Source organism: Arachis ipaensis, chromosome B3 (genome assembly GCF_059453495.1).
Source record: "Arachis ipaensis isolate K30076 ecotype BB chromosome B3, ASM5945349v1, whole genome shotgun sequence".
Taxonomy (NCBI): Eukaryota; Viridiplantae; Streptophyta; class Magnoliopsida; order Fabales; family Fabaceae; genus Arachis; species Arachis ipaensis.
In genome coordinates, this window is record NC_142438.1 from 8158238 (window position 1) to 8175640 (window position 17403).

The 17403-nt window shown below is 33.8% G+C and overlaps 4 protein-coding genes across 4 annotated transcripts; 3 read left to right on the forward strand and 1 right to left on the reverse strand.

Moving 5' to 3' along the window:
* The first annotated feature begins 1538 nt into the window (after window positions 1-1538).
* Window positions 1539-2396, forward strand: LOC148569739 (uncharacterized). The gene is made up of 2 exons (XM_088506615.1): window positions 1539-1655; window positions 1989-2396. The coding sequence occupies exons 1-2, from the start codon at window positions 1539-1541 to the stop codon at window positions 2394-2396; spliced, it is 525 nt and encodes a 174-aa protein (XP_088362741.1).
* A 536-nt stretch (window positions 2397-2932) lies between these two features.
* Window positions 2933-3539, reverse strand: LOC148569740 (uncharacterized). Its single transcript, XM_088508455.1, has 2 exons — window positions 3450-3539; window positions 2933-3373 (listed from the first exon to the last, which is right to left on the reverse strand). The coding sequence occupies exons 1-2, from the start codon at window positions 3537-3539 to the stop codon at window positions 2933-2935; spliced, it is 531 nt and encodes a 176-aa protein (XP_088364581.1).
* Window positions 3540-7635: 4096 nt separating this feature from the next.
* On the forward strand, window positions 7636-10128 carry LOC107628826 (uncharacterized). The gene is made up of 3 exons (XM_016331430.3): window positions 7636-7805; window positions 7915-7980; window positions 9833-10128. Exons 1-3 carry the CDS (start codon window positions 7758-7760, stop codon window positions 9896-9898), a joined length of 180 nt encoding a protein of 59 aa, XP_016186916.1. The 5' UTR covers window positions 7636-7757; the 3' UTR covers window positions 9899-10128.
* Window positions 10129-14865: 4737 nt separating this feature from the next.
* Window positions 14866-15675, forward strand: LOC107628800 (protein SMALL AUXIN UP-REGULATED RNA 12). Its single transcript, XM_016331403.3, has one exon. It carries the CDS (start codon window positions 14962-14964, stop codon window positions 15406-15408), a length of 447 nt encoding a protein of 148 aa, XP_016186889.1. The 5' UTR covers window positions 14866-14961; the 3' UTR covers window positions 15409-15675.
* Window positions 15676-17403: the final 1728 nt, after the last annotated feature.

The following is a 17403-nucleotide window of genomic DNA, read 5'->3' on the forward strand; positions in this document are numbered from 1 at the left end:
AAGCTTTCAATCAATACTCCTAAACCAGTTGGTTTTAAGGTATTAGGTGTTGAAGCACCCCTGAGGATTTACTTGCTCAAGCCTCTTTCCTTGACACACTTCAACCACAAGCATTTTACTAGGCTAACAACTCTTTGAGTCATTGTTTCTTCTTTCTTTTCTGCCTAGTAATTGATGCTCAGAGCCTTGGACCATGTTCTTTTTGTTTTTGTTTGCTGCTTCTTGGATCAATAGATTTTTGAGAATCCCCACAATACTTCTTTGAACTTCATGTCCCGCCTATGAGCTCCCATGCAAGTTTTCACAAGCATGCAACCTCAATACATTATCACACAACCAGAACCACCACTTTTCTTAATCTTTTGCTTACCTCAAAATTGTTTAATTCCTCAATCTTTCTTCTCAAAGAACTTTCATGTGATGCATTTCTTGGAAATTGAGTGCAAACAAGTTTTGAAAATGAGAATGTTGTGAATGATCAAACATCTTGCTTATTGAATTATAGAGAAAGACTTATGCTATGCAGGCAGGGGTAATAAAAAAAAAACTATGTTATGCAGATAGGCAGGGCAGATCAGAATACAATCCAACTTTCAATTTCAGCAATATTTTATGTAAAACAATGACTTAACAATACAACCTGTTGGAGTTCACTTGCTCTCCTTCTTCTCATCATCATCATTGCTGGCCTTTAGGTTCATCTTTTGTTTCTTTGGTTGATGATGCTTAGTCCTTCCAACAGCTTGTATGGACCTCTGGAAGACTCACCAAATGGTCGATAGAATTATCCAAATTTGACATAACATACGAACCAAGGACAACAATCAAGGCGCAATTCTTAGCAGATTTCCTAGCCGAACTAACAGACCAACCAAATCAAGAACATACTTAGGAGCTATATGTAGACGGGGCATCAAACTCAGAAGGGTCTGGAGCAGGTGTATACCTCATGAACAAATACGACCTCCAAGCTGAACAATCAATTAGATTCTCATTTCAAACAAGCAACAACCAAGCCGAGTATGAAGCATTATTCACCGGCCTACGACTTGCACAATCACTAAATGTGACACAGCTGCAAGTATATTGTGACTCAGCTCGTCGTACAACAGGTAACCGGGAATTTTCAGGTAAAGGACCAATTGTTAGAAAAATATTACATGCTGGTAAGGGAACTCATCTCCCAATTTAATTCATTGCAAATCACACACATAGCTTGGGAACAAAACACCCGAGCAGATGCATTATCAAAGCTAGCAACAACTAGGAAATATATGCACGATTCTGTTATATCTCAACTAACCCTAGTTGAACCGAGCTTTAGCAACAAAAGAATATTCTTTATATCACAGGAACAAGACTAGAGAACAACATACAAACAATACCTCCAAACCGGGAATATACCAACAACCATCAAAGATGACAGAGCATTCAAAAGAAGAGCAGCATCTTTCACACTCATCGGGACAGAACTATACAAAAGAGGCTTCTCTCAACCGCTACTGCGATGTCTAAACACAGATGAAGCTAGGATCGCCATGGACGAGGCCCATGAAGGGGTATGCGGTAACCACATAGGAGGGATAAGCCTGGCATCAAAAGTAGCCCGAGCAGGGTATTATTGGCCAACAATGAAGAGTGACTACATCAAGAAGGTAAGAAAATGCGACAGCTGCCAAAAGCATGCACCACTAATACACAACCCGGATGAGAACCTACACACCTCGGAGGTAAGCTGGCCATTTCACAAATGGGGGCTCGATATTCTCGGCCTTTTTTCTAAAGCCCCTGGGCAGGTAAAATATTTACTTGTAGCAATTGACTATTTCTCAAAATGGATAGAAGCCATGCCCTTAGCAAAAATAGGGGCAGAAAAGGTCCGAGCTTTTATTTGGAAAAATATTATTTACCGTTTTGGCGTACCTCATGCTATCATTACTGACAATGATCGACAGTTTACTGACCAAAGCTTGGCTGAATTTTTACAGGGTTTCAAAATTAAGCATCATTTTTGGTCAGTAGAACACCCGCAATCAAACGGACTCGCCGAGGCAGCAAATAAAGTAATCCTCATTGCACTTAAGAAAAAGCTCGGTGACGCTAAGGGAGAATGGGCAGACCTAATACCAGAAATAATGTGGATCTATAATACCACGAAGCAAACAACCACCAAGGAAATACCTTACAGACTTGTCTATGGTGCAGATGCAATGATCCTGGTAGAGATTGCCCTCACATCAGGAAGAGCCGAACTCACATCAACAACCAACAATAATAACATCAGACAAGTAGAACTGGATACAATAGAAGAGGACAGATACAAAGCCGAGATAAGGCACAAGGCAATGCAAATCATAATAAAACGAAAGTACAACAAAAAGGTCAAGTCGAGATAATTCGCTGAACAAGACCTCGTTCTAAGACGTACAGAGGAAGCAAGGAAACCACAAGCACATGGAAAGCTCGCCGCAACATGGGAAGGCCCTTACCGAATAACAAGAATACTCGGCAAGGGGGCATACAAACTTCAAACATTACAAGAAAACGTTATCCCTGGAATATGGAATGTATCGTCTCTAAGATCTTATTTATCATGAGCAGATATGGCCAAGGGGAGACACTCTTTTTCCTACTCACAAGGTTTTTTCCGATACAAGATTTTTCTTGGAGAGGTTTTAATGAGGTCCCCCACCCCATATCGCCTCTATGTACTCAACACAAACAATCAACATATCATCTATGCACATTTTAATCAAAAGATAAATATATCATTTCTATACCATCTAGTCCAACATGTTAATACTGTATCTATGTCACTATGTGCGCACATTCAATCAATCAAAATATGAAACGCCCAAACCCTACACGGGTACAGAACACACTAAGTTCAAAAGACAACCATAATTACAAAATAAGAAGACAAACAGATCCTCTAATCTGCTCTTTTTTCAACCGACACACTTTCATCCTGATTCTCAGGCAAGGTCCCATCATCAATAAGGCGACCATCACTCACAATCTTCGTAACATCAAGCAGACTAACATCGGTATTCGGAGCGACGACACCGATCTGAGCAACAGCTTGATCAAAACCCAATGTAAAGGTAGTCAAAACTTCCTCCTCGAGTTCGACAACCCTCGCCTTCAACCCCTCCAGCTCGGCGAGGTTAGCCTCTAAATCTCCCTTAAGCTTGTTAACTTTTGCCTCTGAAGCTTTCTTCAAACTCTTCAACTCTACCCTCAATTTCTCAACCTTCAAATCCCTCTCTTGCAACGATTCTTTAAGCTTTTTTACAGCAGCCATATTATCAGCATCCAAAATAGCGTCCAGTTCTGAGGTACGACCAATTGACAGCAAACGAGCACCAATAACCTAAACAAAAAGGTCGCCCTTCAGTACTCGAAAACAAACAAAAGAAAAAAACAAATCAACAATACCATAAACTGACCTGCAGATAACGTGCAACCCCTATCTTTCCGGCATCATGAATCTTCTTTACGTCAGCATCAACTTCGGAAAATTCATCAGCCACTGCCATAAACAGAAAAGAGGCCGACCATATCGAATTACTCGGCCCTTCCTTATAACCATGAAGGACAATCTGACTCTGGTGAGCAGAATCAATCTCCTCTGCCGTGAAAACGGTGTTATCCTCCTTCATGCCAGTCAAATCCACAACCTTCGAAGGTCCCCCACCCCTCTTCCTTTTAAGGGGAATTTATTGACCAACAGAGCTCCCCCCTCCTTTGCCACATTAGTCGAAGACTCCTCTTTTTCTTTTTTCTTAGCCTTGGAAACGAAGGCCTTTAGATTTGCAGTGGTCAAAGTCGATGCCTTTTCACCTAACAAAGGCACAAGACAAAGTCAAAAACTCATAACACAATAACACAGCAACAATGCCACACAAAATATACCTAAATATTCATCTAAAGCCTCTCTATCCCCTTCAAGCCTCAGCAATGCTGGAATAGACAGAAGCTCAGAAGACGACATTGCAGATATAAGGAACCCAATAATGTAATCTTCACTCTTAACCCTATCCTCACACTCTAATACCTGCCGAGGTTCAGCAGACCAGAATACAGGAAATCTCTCTTCCATCACAGTATCAAGATAAAACGGATAACACTCCTCGCACACCTGAACCTTCAGAAATATCTCCTTAAAGTCTTTGAAAGAGGACTTATACAGACTGAAAATAGCTTGCCCTGGGTGACTACTTAAGTTCACCCAGCCACCTTTCCAAACACCCTTCGCTTGAAAAAGTGAAAAGAAAACCCCCAATGAAGGATAACAACCCAGATACTCTATTAGACACTCAAAGCCACGAACAAAGGCCCACAAATTAAGATGAAGTTGCGTAGGAGTACAGTTCAACAGTGACAACACACCACATTGAAAATCAGTAAATGGAAAACGAACACCCAATTCTGTCAACATACACGTATACACATAGAAATAAGCCCAATCATCTCTTTTCTCACAAACTCTATCACCCTTCTCGCATGGTAAAAACCTAACCCTCAAACTATTACTACCCCTGACCCACCTAACACTGTTCAACTGCGACAACATCTCAGCACTACTAAACACAGAAACTCGCGACTTAACGTCACTATCAACCCACCCATAAGGATCATTTTCATCCACAGTAATCCCCTTCCTACCCATGCAAAGAAAACGGAAACAGCAACAAGAAGCCAAAGAAAGTGAAAGTACTTACCTTTTTTACTCATCTTGCCACTCAAAAAGAAAATCCAAACTTGCAGAAGCCTAACGGACAGGAGACAAGAAATTACTTGGACACACTATCCCACGAAGCCCCCTCCACTTCCCATTAACTACAACTGGCATCACCCTATTTCCCGCTTCGGGAAAAAAAAGAGAGAGAAGAGAAAAACAACATTCCGCAAAGCCCAATTTGAAAGGGCCACAATACACAAGCCCAGCAACGAAAACATGTTGAGCTTGGGGGCTCCCTAGGCAATAAATCCACACTAGCGAAAAGCTCAAATTACACAAAAGCCCCCGGATATAGAAAGCTCAACATATTTCTCATGCCGAGCTTGGGGACTGTGTACCTTCCCGATATTCTCGGCCAAACTTCCCAGTATCTTCGGCCAACAAACTACAAACCGAGAATAAATCCACCATTCCACTCATGCCGATAATCTCTTACTAACGGAATTGAGAATCCTAATCCTAATAACAAACCCCAACAAAACCGAGCATTACTCGAGTACTCACCTAACAAACATAAACCACCTCGAGATCTATTTAAACAAACGAGCACAACTCGTTAAGGGCAGAAAAAAGTACGAGTAATCAGTGGATCATCGAGGAAACTGAGCAATCGCCCCCACACTTTATTTCTTACCTTTATTTCTTTTAATTTATTAATCCTCGAGCTGACTTGAGCGTCGGAGTCTTTTTTGCAGGTTCCACGCCGAGGTCAACAATTTCTAGGAGAACGCTTCCGAGTCCCCCTCGACCCACATTTTTAGTATTTCTTTTTAAAAATTTTAATATTTTATATCTTAACTTTTTAAAAATACTGAAATACTAAAATTTTAGAGACTGAGACTGAAATTTTAATATTAATATCTGAATCAACAAATATAATACTGACGTAGGAGTGAAACTGATAAAATGTTAAAAAAAAATTAAAAATATTTATACAATAAAATAAAATTAAAATAAAATTTTAAGAAAACTAAACTAAAATTTATAAGTCTTCGTCGAGTCCCTCAAAACAAACCTGCCTAATTCATAAGTGGCTAGGAAACAAAGAAACCAAAAAGGTGAACTACATCCGCATATAGCGGAAGAAGAAAGGGAATACCAGACCACACTTTTATGGCTATATATGCTTATTATTTATTTTAATTTCCCGTCCTTTTTTTTCTCTATCTCCATATATGCTGCTCTAGCTTTCCGTGAGAGTCACAAACACTCAGTTAGTCATATTCTTGCCTTAAAAATAAATTACTTCATTCATTGATTTATCATCTCAATTATGGTTGATTTTTTTTATATGGAAATTATTATGTATTTTTTTTTGTTATAAAAAAATGGTGTGTTTTAATTTAATAGAGAAGTAATCATAAATCAGAGAATTTGATTTGTGTTTTAAAAATTTTAAAAAATTAAAGTTCACAAATTAGAGGATGAGACTTATATAAATTCATAAATCGAAGAGTTAGTTTTGTGTAAGTTCATATATTGAATGATCGATTTTATGTTTTAAAAATTAAAAAAATTAAAATTCACAAATCAAAAAATTAAATTTATAATTTTCATATAAAAAAAAAAACACATCAAATTTCATATATTGTTAAAAAATACTACTATAAATCTAATATCAAAATTAAAAAGCGTTCAATCATATCAAAATCCAATATTTTCATATTAAAATGACAGAATTATTTTTTTGTTGCCTCATCTATTTTTTTCCTTCTTTAAATTATTTTCACTTCTTATTCTCTTTTTCAAATTACATCATAATCTTTTTATCTTATGAATTTTATTTTACTTTTTATTCGAATTACTTATCTTTTTTTTATTTTTATACTTTATCTTCTTTATAATTTCTCACTCTTCTGCTTTTTTCTAAAACTGTGATATCTTTTTTTTCTCAATTTTTTCTATGATTCTTCTCAAATCTTCTTTTATTATTATTATTATTATTATTATTATTATTATTATTATTATTATTATTATTATATCTTCTTCTTTTCGTTTTTGCAATCTTTAGATTTTATCTTTTTTACTATATAATCAAATCATGTGTTATCAAAATATAGTTTATTCATAAAGAATTGATGACTTTATTATATTAGATGATTTAATATTATTATTGTTGTTATTGTTATTTTAAAAAAGATTATGTAATACACAAAATAGGCACTAAATTAATTATTATATATTATATATTTATATATAAATATATTATTTAATTTATTTATAATATATATTTTGTATTTCAATTTGTAATTTATGTATTTTGCATTTGTAATATGTATTTTTGCATTTCAACTTGAGCTTTACTCTATAAATATTGATGTTTTTATTATTAAAATCAAAACTAAAACGGTGAAATGTATATCGGTATCAATCTACATCAACTTTCTATTGGGTAAGGCTTCAACAAAATGAACAAAGCAGATGAGAAGAGACACAAAACAGTGACTGCATGTATATCACTCTTTCTTTTTTTTTTTTTTTTTTTTTTTTTTGGGTCAGAGAGTAATATCACTCTTTCAAGTAGCATAAGGTCGTCTTGGTTGGACCCCCCAGATTAATTGTATGATGTAATTAGGTTTTCAGCTACAAAATCAAGAGGGAATGGTGCTAAAGGAGAGGCATAAGCATAAGGGGTTTTTTTTGGCTTGGGAGCATATTTCTCTTTTTGTGATAAACCAGGGATATGGGCCTACACTGGGCTTTTGGGTCTGGGGTAATTATTTGTACCCAAGTAACGCAAATTGAGTTTACAGAATAAATTTTTTGTAGATTTTGTTTTGGGCATTTAGCCCAATTTGTTCATTCAAAAAACATAAGCCTCAAGCAAACGACGCCGTTAGAGGGGAGCGAGTCACGCTCACATTTCTTACAAACACTCTAGGGTTCAATAAACGAGAATTTTGGAGTGTCTTTTCTTCAATCTTCATATATAGTTAGCTCGGCACTCGTTTTTCTTCCTTCTTCCATTTCTATTTCTCTTTCTCTCTCGCTCAGCTGCTATCCAATCAGTTCCATGGCGCCGCCACCTGGACCTTATTCTGGCACAAGCACCTTAGCTTTGGTACGGATTCTAATTTCCCCTTTTCACTCTCTGTTTCTCTATCAAAAAAGTTAAGGTACGAATTAAGTTGAATTCTTTCTGTTTTTACGGAAATCTTGTGTGTTCTCAGGTCGCTCGAGCTTCCGCTTTCTCGTTCGGCCTTGTTTATGGAAGCATTAAGCTCAAATACCTCAAGGTATTCTCGCGAATCCTTTATTTGCATATGATCGTTGATTGTTCGATTAGTGGTTAGGGTTTTTCTTTTTGGCAATTCCATGATCTCGGCGAATTTGACCTGTTACTGAATGTTGATCTGAATTGCAATTCACGCACGTTTTGTAATCACTGCATTCATAAAATCGAGTGGTGGTTTCTCTGTTTTGAGCTGCAATAGTGTTTGGAACGCGTGTGATGTGAGGTTGTCTCAATTTGATTTATCTCGTGCATCAGCGAAGCACCATTTCTGATGAAAATGAAGTTTTATTTTAGTTTATTTTATTTGACTGAAGAACAATCGTTGCTCGTTAGTGTTGCGTATGGCGGTGAATCAAAACTTTACTGATTACAGATCCTACTTTAAGGATAGATCTGCAGTCCTTGCTTCGATTAAGTCATATTGCTTCTCGCTTGAGTGACTATTTAGTCAATAATATTAGACTCGCTGTATTTCTAAGTACCTAAGTAGTCCCATTGTTGCTGGGCAAAATGTTCATACACCCTTGAGCTAATATTCTCTTTGGTTTACAGATGATATAAATAAATGATATGCTGTGCTATGTTGTGTTTTTAATTTTTATTACTAGCTTTGTAAGCTTAAGGCTATGTTTGGATATGTCATGATGTGTGAAATGGAAGGGAATATGATCGAATGGAAACACAGAATATAAGGTTTGGTTACAGTTTTTTGTTTGTATTTCAATTGATGGGTGCTATGTATAGGAATGTGCTGAAATGAAATGAAATGGAATGAGATGGAGTACATGTTCCATGTCATTTTTTTGGATATAAAAGAATGGAGTATGGTGGAATAGATCTTCCATTCCATTCCATTCCATCTCATCCCTTCCTTCCACTCAAAGTTTGAGGGGAAGAAAAATTGAGCACAATAGGCTAGAATTTATTATCACTGCATCCTATAATGAAATGGAGGAGTTGAGTGGTCTGCAATTAAGCAGAGATTCCAAATCATTGTTCGAGTATTTAAGAATGGAGATTGCCACTCCATTGTTCGGGGAAAAAGGATGGAATGAAGAGGATTACTACTCAAGAATGATGATTCTATCCTATTTATTCCATCATGTTTCATTTTGTTTGATCTATTTTTTCCCCTTTTAATATCTAAGCAATACACTGTTTACTCATTCCCTTCTATTCCCTTCCATTCCATTCCATTACTTTCTACTGTTCCAAACATAGCCCAATGTTGATGTACTCCCATTTTGTTTTTTTCTTTTCTTCCCCATTCCCCCTGCCAAATTTGTTTCCCTAGGTTATATAAGAACTTCAGGGTTCTGGCCATGTTTGGGTGCCATTCTCGACAAAGATTTTTTTTTTAAATGATTTTTTTTAAAAGATCTTTTACAAAAGTAAAAGTGATTTCATGTTTGGATATCTCATGTAAAAAGATATTTTTAGCTATTAATTATGTTTGGGTAAAAGAAGAAAAAAGTAATTTTTTGTTCATTTATTATGTGAAAAAATATTTTTTTAAAGAAAAAATATCTTTTAAAAAAAGATGTAAATTGTAGCTTTTCAAAAAAGATTTTTTTTTTAATTGTTCTAGTGTTTGTACTTTTACTATTAGAAATTTGTCATACACACTAAAAATAAAAAAAGATTTTTTTTCATTGAAAAAATATCTTTTTCTTATCGATTTAATGGCGCCCAAACAAGCACTCTAGCACTCTGTACCTTTTTTGTAATATTATGATTATTGTGTGCTTCGTAGAACTTGTGTAATGATGGGTTTATATTTAGATTCAATTAGTTCTGCTGACTTTTGGTCTTGTGGTTGATGTTTGGTTCTCTTTATCTGCATGTTATTTCAGGCAAAAGTGAAATCCCAACAGAGAGCTGAAGCAAAGGCTCAAGCTAAGGCTCAGGCTCATCACTGAAAGGAATGAGAGCCTTGGGGCCCTCTGTCCCATGGCTTGAGTAGGATGCGGAAATAATTAATTACAAGAAACTGTACCATGTTTTCCTCTCAATTTTTTTAAAAAAGCTTTCTGGTTTTAGGTTTTGATATTGATACAGCATTTGAGTTAAGTGAACTATGAAAAGAAATTTCAATTATCGTGGTTTTGCGATGTTTTAATAAGTAGCCTGCCTTATTTCGAGTTCCCAATTTATATTCTCAAGCCCCGTGCTCCTGCCTTAGTTGTTGTTAACTTGAAACCTGAAAAGAGGATTTTGTTCGCCAAATTCTCGTGTCTGACGCCCTGAATTCTTAGTTTAACTCATTTTGCATTTTGAAATTTCACATGCATTGTTAAATCAGGCCAATGATCTCAAAATAAGTATTCATAGTTTTACTTTGCCAATGGTGAGTCCTTTTGATAAAGTGCTATAATTATTAAGCTTTTATAACAAATAGATTTTGTATTAGTCCCTTGTTTTCAAGCTACATCAAGGGGAAGAAGCTCTCTAAGGTAATCTAAGTGAGTCAGTTTGAATGAAGGTTTAATAATAACCTTTGGATTCTTAGTTATCTATTTAATGAGACTACTTCACAGGACCAGGAGGGATGAGTCTGTCAATACTAGGATGTCTTTTGAAGTTGTGTATGCCTTCCCCAATTAGTAGATTACAATACTTAATGCACATAACAAGCGAAGCTTCCCCCCTTGTGATCAAAGATTGCTATGTATTAATCGTTCCTGTTATATTGGGGATTTGAGGTTGATGGAATTTACCTCTTCAAATAACCTAGTGAATATGCTAACCATGTGGCACCAAGTATATTACCAGGTGGTGCTTTAACTTTACAGCCCTCTGTGTATGACAAATTAGGGTTGTTCAAAATGTCACCAGTAGAAATAGATAAAATCGGAAAGGTGTTTCTCGGTATATTTTGACTTGACTCAAGTAGCGTGTTGGAAAACCATCTTAAAGTTTCAAAATGGTTCTATTTCTCCCTTTAACGTTATACGATCTTCAGCAAAGTCTCATTTATTGACGAAAGCGGAAAGCAAAGGAAACCTATTTTTTGGCTCAAATAAACTTTGGTTACCACTAACATCGTAGCATTATTAGCTTTTTTTGTTCATGGTATTTTTTAATGCGACAGTTCAAGAACTAATCCGTCACGAATTTGAGCGACAAATGAATTGCTGCATGTACAACAGTACAAGGTGAGATTCGAATGCATGACACTTGGTTAAGCAGACGAGTGAACTAACCACTCGATCAACCCAAGTTAGTTCATATTTCATAGCATTATTAGTTTTTTTTTTTGTTTCCCACGGTATCCATCGGTCTAGCAAGACAAAGACTAATCCATTGTGGATCAGAGCTCTATTTAAGAGTTTGTCGCTGGCCAATGAATTGCTGTATGCACAATGCAAGGTTCAAACTCCTGACACTTTTTTTTTTTGTAATAAAACTCCTGACTTAAGTGAACTAGCGAACTAACTTAATGGACAACCCAACTTGGTTCATAGCATTATTAGTTTATTACCAGCAAATGAGGCCTACTCTACTTATACAATGTTAGTTACACTTAAATGGGCCTACTATAAAAGAAAGACTCTAATCCAAGTGGACTTCAGAAGTGGGTGCAATTACTATTATCTATTAAGCATTAGTCTCCGATATCAGTTTTTTGTTTATTTAAAAAGGGAAAAGCAGAAAAAAAGTTAAGTTGATCTCATTCCTCCATTTACGGCTGTGACTTGTGACAGAGTGCAGTTATTTTAAATTTTTAACAGACCCCAAAAATTATTGCAAATGTTTTCTTCTTCAGTTATACTAGTATATACTTACTGCATAAGTAGGGCCCATCATATATTCCAAAATCTTTAATGATGCCTATATTCTAATCAGGATTACTGTGTCTAATTGATACCGGGAGACAGGCAAATCATGAAATTAACAAAATCAAACATTGCCAAACCAAGTGCTGATTATTTTGTCTCTCCATGTTTGTCTCTTTTCTTCACGACCCTCCATATGTTTTACTACTGATTATTACTCATAATAAACAACTTGAAATCTCTCATCCTCTTACTATTTATTTGGTTTCTTCTTTTGCTCGCTACCACTCTTTTGCACTTTCAAGTTTCGTGAATGCTTATAATATTGGGTAATAATCGACCACCATACACTATATTATGTTAAAGTTCCTCATTATTCTCCCATCTTGGAATCAAAATTATAGCTTCTAATATAATAACAAGAAATTTAGTTATTTAATCCAAAACAAAATTATTTCTTTTGTAACCGAACTGCCTAGCGGCGCAAAGTTCCCTTCCCTCATTATTCACCTAATCATAATGATTCGCATGCACTCAAATTTTTTAAGCCCATGATTCTTAAAGGTTCAGCATTATGTGCAAAATACATATAACGTATATTTCCTTTGTTTTTTCCCGGTTAAATCCATATAACATATCTAATTCGCAGAATAATGAAAAATATACAGGATTTGCACCCGAGATTTTATTGTGTAGGTTGGATCTTATGCAGTTCAAAGACAAAGATCAGGCTTCAGTTCTTGATCTCAATGCTAGATGGAAGGAAACATAATAATTAATTGTGCTAAGCACATGTAATCTTAGCTTGTTTAGTTACTTAGGCTATAAACAAAGTCGCACTCATTATTGTTCTTATTTTAAACTCAAAATAAAATTGTTTCAATCCCCTTTTACCCTTTATCTTGGAAGACATTCTGGTCTCTCAAGTACAAATAGAATATAAGTTATGATGCTTTATAAATAACAGAAATTAGATCTGTATATATTATTAATTCGTCTTTTATATGGTTTTTAACTATTAAAATAAAAAAAAATTATGAATAATATGCTTTAAAATTTTCTTTTTCTCCTCTTATTTTTTATTCATTCATTATTTTGTTAACTGATTATTAGTTAAAAAAATAATTAAATTTCGTAGCAAAATTGTTTAACTATTTTCAAAATTAGGAGTGAGTCTCGAATCTGCGACTTTTAGGTGAATATGGAGAGATTATGTCATTTGAGTATAGCTCGTTGGCTAAATATAAATATAAATTTAGTTTGATTATAAATATGATCTATTTTGTATATAAAATTTAATAATTAATATAAATACGTGTTTAATTTATATTTTATGTAGATGATCCATTATTGACGATTTATTTATAATGTCAATGTAAATGTAACATATGACACACAAGGTTTGTTGAATTAAAAAAAAAAAAAAAAAACTGGGGAAGATGGATTGAACCATAAACTAAACAACAATAATTGAATTATTAGGGTTCTACTTTAATTTGTCAACATCCACAAACTTCAAACCTATGAAAATTAGTACTTATCCCAATTTTGAAGTCTTAGGAGGTTATTCAATATTGAATATAGAAATCTTATTAGTTTTAAAGTCAAATATTATTTTGCCGATGCAATGTTATTCATAGTTTAAAACTAATCAATTAACATTGGAAGTAAAAGAATTTAGAAACACTGATTCGTAATTTCTTTTGGTGGATAGAAAGGGTTCCTTTCACAAAAATAGAAGCTGAAATATTTGGTAAAATAAAAAGCCCAAAACAATTAAAATTTATCTTATTTAATATTTATTAATTATTGTTATAATTAATAAATACTAAATAAAATAAATTTATTTATTTTTTGTTGCATTATTTGAGATGATGTATTATGTACGTCCTCTCGAAATTCCGAAGGATGCATGTGAAAATAGTTTAGAAAAATAGTTTAGTACTTTAGTTGGCTGGTCCCGTTGTCTTATTTTATCAATGTTAACAGCACTTCCTATAATTGCAGTATTATATTTATAATATATCGTTCTAAAGTCCTGTGCATTAAAATAATGTTTTGACAACATGGGACCCCATCATTTTTCTCTTCTTCTAAAGCAACCAAAAAATGAGCAAATTATCTCAAGAAAGAGAGGGAATAATCTCCTTTTTTAATTTCCAACATAATCTCATATTATCTAACACATATGACTATTTCCTGCTGACTTTAGCATAGTGATTCCAAAGCCATCAATCAAATATTCACCAACAATTTTCCACACTAAAAAAAAATTCATAAAACACAAATAAACAATAACAATATTTAAATAATAGTTTAATTTTAATATAATATAGTCTTAACAAAAAGAATATTTGACTTTATATTGACTACTTATAAAAACTTTGATGAATAGTGTAAATATTTGTTTTTTTTTTTTTAAATTTAAAATGGATACTCACTTTATATTACAAATTGGGTCAACTCACTTCTATTTTTCATCAAAATATGATTTAACTTCAAGTATGACAATTGAATTACATCTGAATTTGATACCAATAAAATTCTGAGTCATCATATATACTTTATACAAACACTATATCATGCAAAATAAACCCCACAATCAATTCTTTAAAAATAAAAAATAAATTAATAATTAATTTATTAATATATTTAAATAAGTGTTGGATGTTCGAATCCTACTTTATGTATATAATAATTTATTAATAAATAATAAATTTTTAAATAAAATTTAAATTTACGATGGATTAATTTTTTATGTATGGACCAAAAAATAGGGTGAAATAAAATATTAAAGGATAAAAAGAAGACAATTTTGCCTTTAATTCGGCTTTATAAAAGTAGTCCTAGTAAGTACATTGCATTTGAAGGTAACCCCACTAATTAAAAACAAATTAACAAAAAGAAGTTAAGCTAAGGCAGAGTGGGCTAACCCCCTAAAACTAAGCCCACATGAAAATTGAAAAACTCCCTCACTTTTCACACCTCCTCACATGGGCTTGACTACGACTTAGGCAACACCGCAATAATGGCACAATCTCGTAATTATCTCCAACTCCAGTGGTATTTTACCTTCACACATCACCATATATAGCTCCCATCCCACTAACCGAAAAACCAAAAAGTAACCACTAACCAATTCTGAATTCTCCTTTCCACACTTTGAAATCTTGAGGTCATTTTCGTAATTTTACTCCGTGTTTTCAATGTCGCCGTCGAACGGAAACAGCAGCAAGATCCGGCGAATAGTACGGATCCGGCAGATGCTAATGCGGTGGAGGAAGAAGGCGGCGGGTAGAGCGGCGGCGGACGTGCCGGCGGGACACGTGGCGGTGTGTGTTGGACCTAGCATGAGGAGGTTCATCGTGCGCGCGACGCAGTTGAATCACCCGATCTTCCAGAAGCTTCTGCTTCAAGCGGAAGAAGAATACGGTTTCTGTAACCATGGACCTCTCGCTATTCCTTGCGACGAAGGGCTATTCGAGGAGCTTCTTCGTGTCATGACCCGACCCGAATCCGTTTTCTCTGCTTCGCTCGAAGAGTTTCAGAGAAGGTGCCACGTGGACTTCCGAAGTAACGGCGATGGTAGTGGTAAAAAAGGTGGTGGTCGTGGAGAATCGTGGCCGTTGCTTCATGACGAGTTGATTTACTGAGTTGACTCGGAGTTACTGGATCACTAACTTTTTTTTTGGGGTGGCTTTTTTTTTTGTTAGGCCCTAATTATTGTTAGTTAGTGGGATGATGATGATGAAGAAAAAAAATATGATATAATTTGAAATCAAAAAGAAAAATATGATATATTGATTATTTAGGTTGGTTTGATTATTATTATTAATTTATTCGTTAAAATAGGATGGATCCAATGTTTGTGTATTATTTACTTGGAATTTATAAAATGTGCAAAATTATAGATGGATCAATCTTTGAGGCAAGGTTTCAACTTAGATTTATATTTTTTCTAGTATCACATTGGACGCTTCTAAATGTTGATTACACCGGCAAATAAATGTGCTTGCGTAACATAATAAATTTAAAGGAAGGTCAATGCTTATTTTTTTACATTCTTTTGATTGACTCGTTAATTTGTTAAAAAATTTCAATTATCACTACAATTATTCAAGAAGTATTATTTATTTATATCTACTTAAAATAATTTAAATTATTGTCAATGACGTACAATTGTTAAGGAATATAATAACTATTTTTTTATTTTTTAATTTTTGTAGAAGTGAACTAAAATACACAGCAAGAAAAAGCAAACAACTATACAGAAAGAAGGGATGACGAGACGAAAGCAAAAGAAAAAAAAAAAGATATGAATATGATGGGCTAAAAAATTTTGATATGGAAGTAAAATGAGTGATATACTTTAACATGATAATTTTTTGTGTTTTTAAAAATTGTGGGAGTACACAAATTCGACCCTCAAATTTGTGTTTAAAAAGTTGAAAAAAATTCAGAGTACATAAATCGGATGTGGGTCCGATTTGTGTTTAAAAAATTGAAAAAACTCAGAGTACACAAATCAAACCATGTGAGTTGTTTGATTTTAAAATTTTGTTTAAGAAATCGGATGGTCCGACTTGTGGTTGCGCAAATATGGATTTCGGAAGCTAGAAAAGGAACCCTGTTTATTGTTGTCAATTTTTTTATGAAATTGGAATATCAAATGCAATTGGGACCGTCTGTTTACTGATGAAGAACTCGCATGGTCCAAATTCTATTCCACTGACACCATATGGCTATGAAGCACCTGTATTCTCCATATCCGAGTCCAACACCACTTTTGTTTCCATATTCAAATTAAAAAATGGAATATGATGAGCATATAACTTTTTGGTTCAGAAATTTAATATGTAAGATTTAATTTGAACTTATTTATAGTGTCATACTGTCATGTATATTATTTTAACTTCTTAAAGCTTTATATTAGAGTATTTTAGTGACTTTGTAAATTGTAATCCACTATTTTATGCACTGTTTAATAGTAGTTATGTGCTCATGATCATAATAAGCATGTGTTAAATTATATACTAAATCAAAATTATAACAATATATAAGTTAAATATAAAAGTATAGTTTGAAGCTTGAAAAAAAAAATTGCATTATATATATTGAATTACAGCTTTTCATTATATCTTGAAAAATCTAGAGATGGATGTTGATCTTAACGAAGATAATATGTATTGTAATTTGTAAAAGGACAAGTTTATTTGCACCATAGGAGATTCCAAATTAAAGTCACTTCTTAATGGCCGAAAACTTTGACATTTGTATATATTATTACAGCTAATAAACACAGCCTATTGGGCTACCAATCAACGATGAATGCTTAAATTTCATTTAAAAAAAAAACTACTTGCGTTGTAGTACGTAGTAATCACTTTTATTCAACGCTATAAACTACCATTTTACTTTATATTATTATTATTATTATTATTATTATTATTATTATTATTATTATTATTATTATTATTATTATTATTCATGCAAGTTGTACTAGGAGTTAGATCTACGAAAATACAACTACTATAACGCACACATGTAATAAATTAAAGCTACTAGTTTATGAAACTCACAACAGAATTTTAAGATTTTTTTTGGATATGGATATCTGTATATATGCATATTCAAATAGGAAACGTAGA

Coding starts and splice junctions, on each gene's coding strand:
- LOC148569739 (XM_088506615.1), top strand. CDS start 1,539: ATGGACGAGGCCCATGAAGGGGTATGCGGTAACCACATAGGAGGGATA. Junction 1,656..1,988: donor AGAGTGACTACATCAAGAAG/GTAAGAAAATGC, acceptor GAATTTTTACAG/GGTTTCAAAATTAAGCATCA.
- LOC148569740 (XM_088508455.1), bottom strand. CDS start 3,539: ATGGCAGTGGCTGATGAATTTTCCGAAGTTGATGCTGACGTAAAGAAG. Junction 3,374..3,449: donor GGGTTGCACGTTATCTGCAG/GTCAGTTTATGG, acceptor CTTTTTGTTTAG/GTTATTGGTGCTCGTTTGCT.
- LOC107628826 (XM_016331430.3), top strand. CDS start 7,758: ATGGCGCCGCCACCTGGACCTTATTCTGGCACAAGCACCTTAGCTTTG. Junction 7,806..7,914: donor GCACAAGCACCTTAGCTTTG/GTACGGATTCTA, acceptor GTGTGTTCTCAG/GTCGCTCGAGCTTCCGCTTT. Junction 7,981..9,832: donor TTAAGCTCAAATACCTCAAG/GTATTCTCGCGA, acceptor ATGTTATTTCAG/GCAAAAGTGAAATCCCAACA.
- LOC107628800 (XM_016331403.3), top strand. CDS start 14,962: ATGTCGCCGTCGAACGGAAACAGCAGCAAGATCCGGCGAATAGTACGG.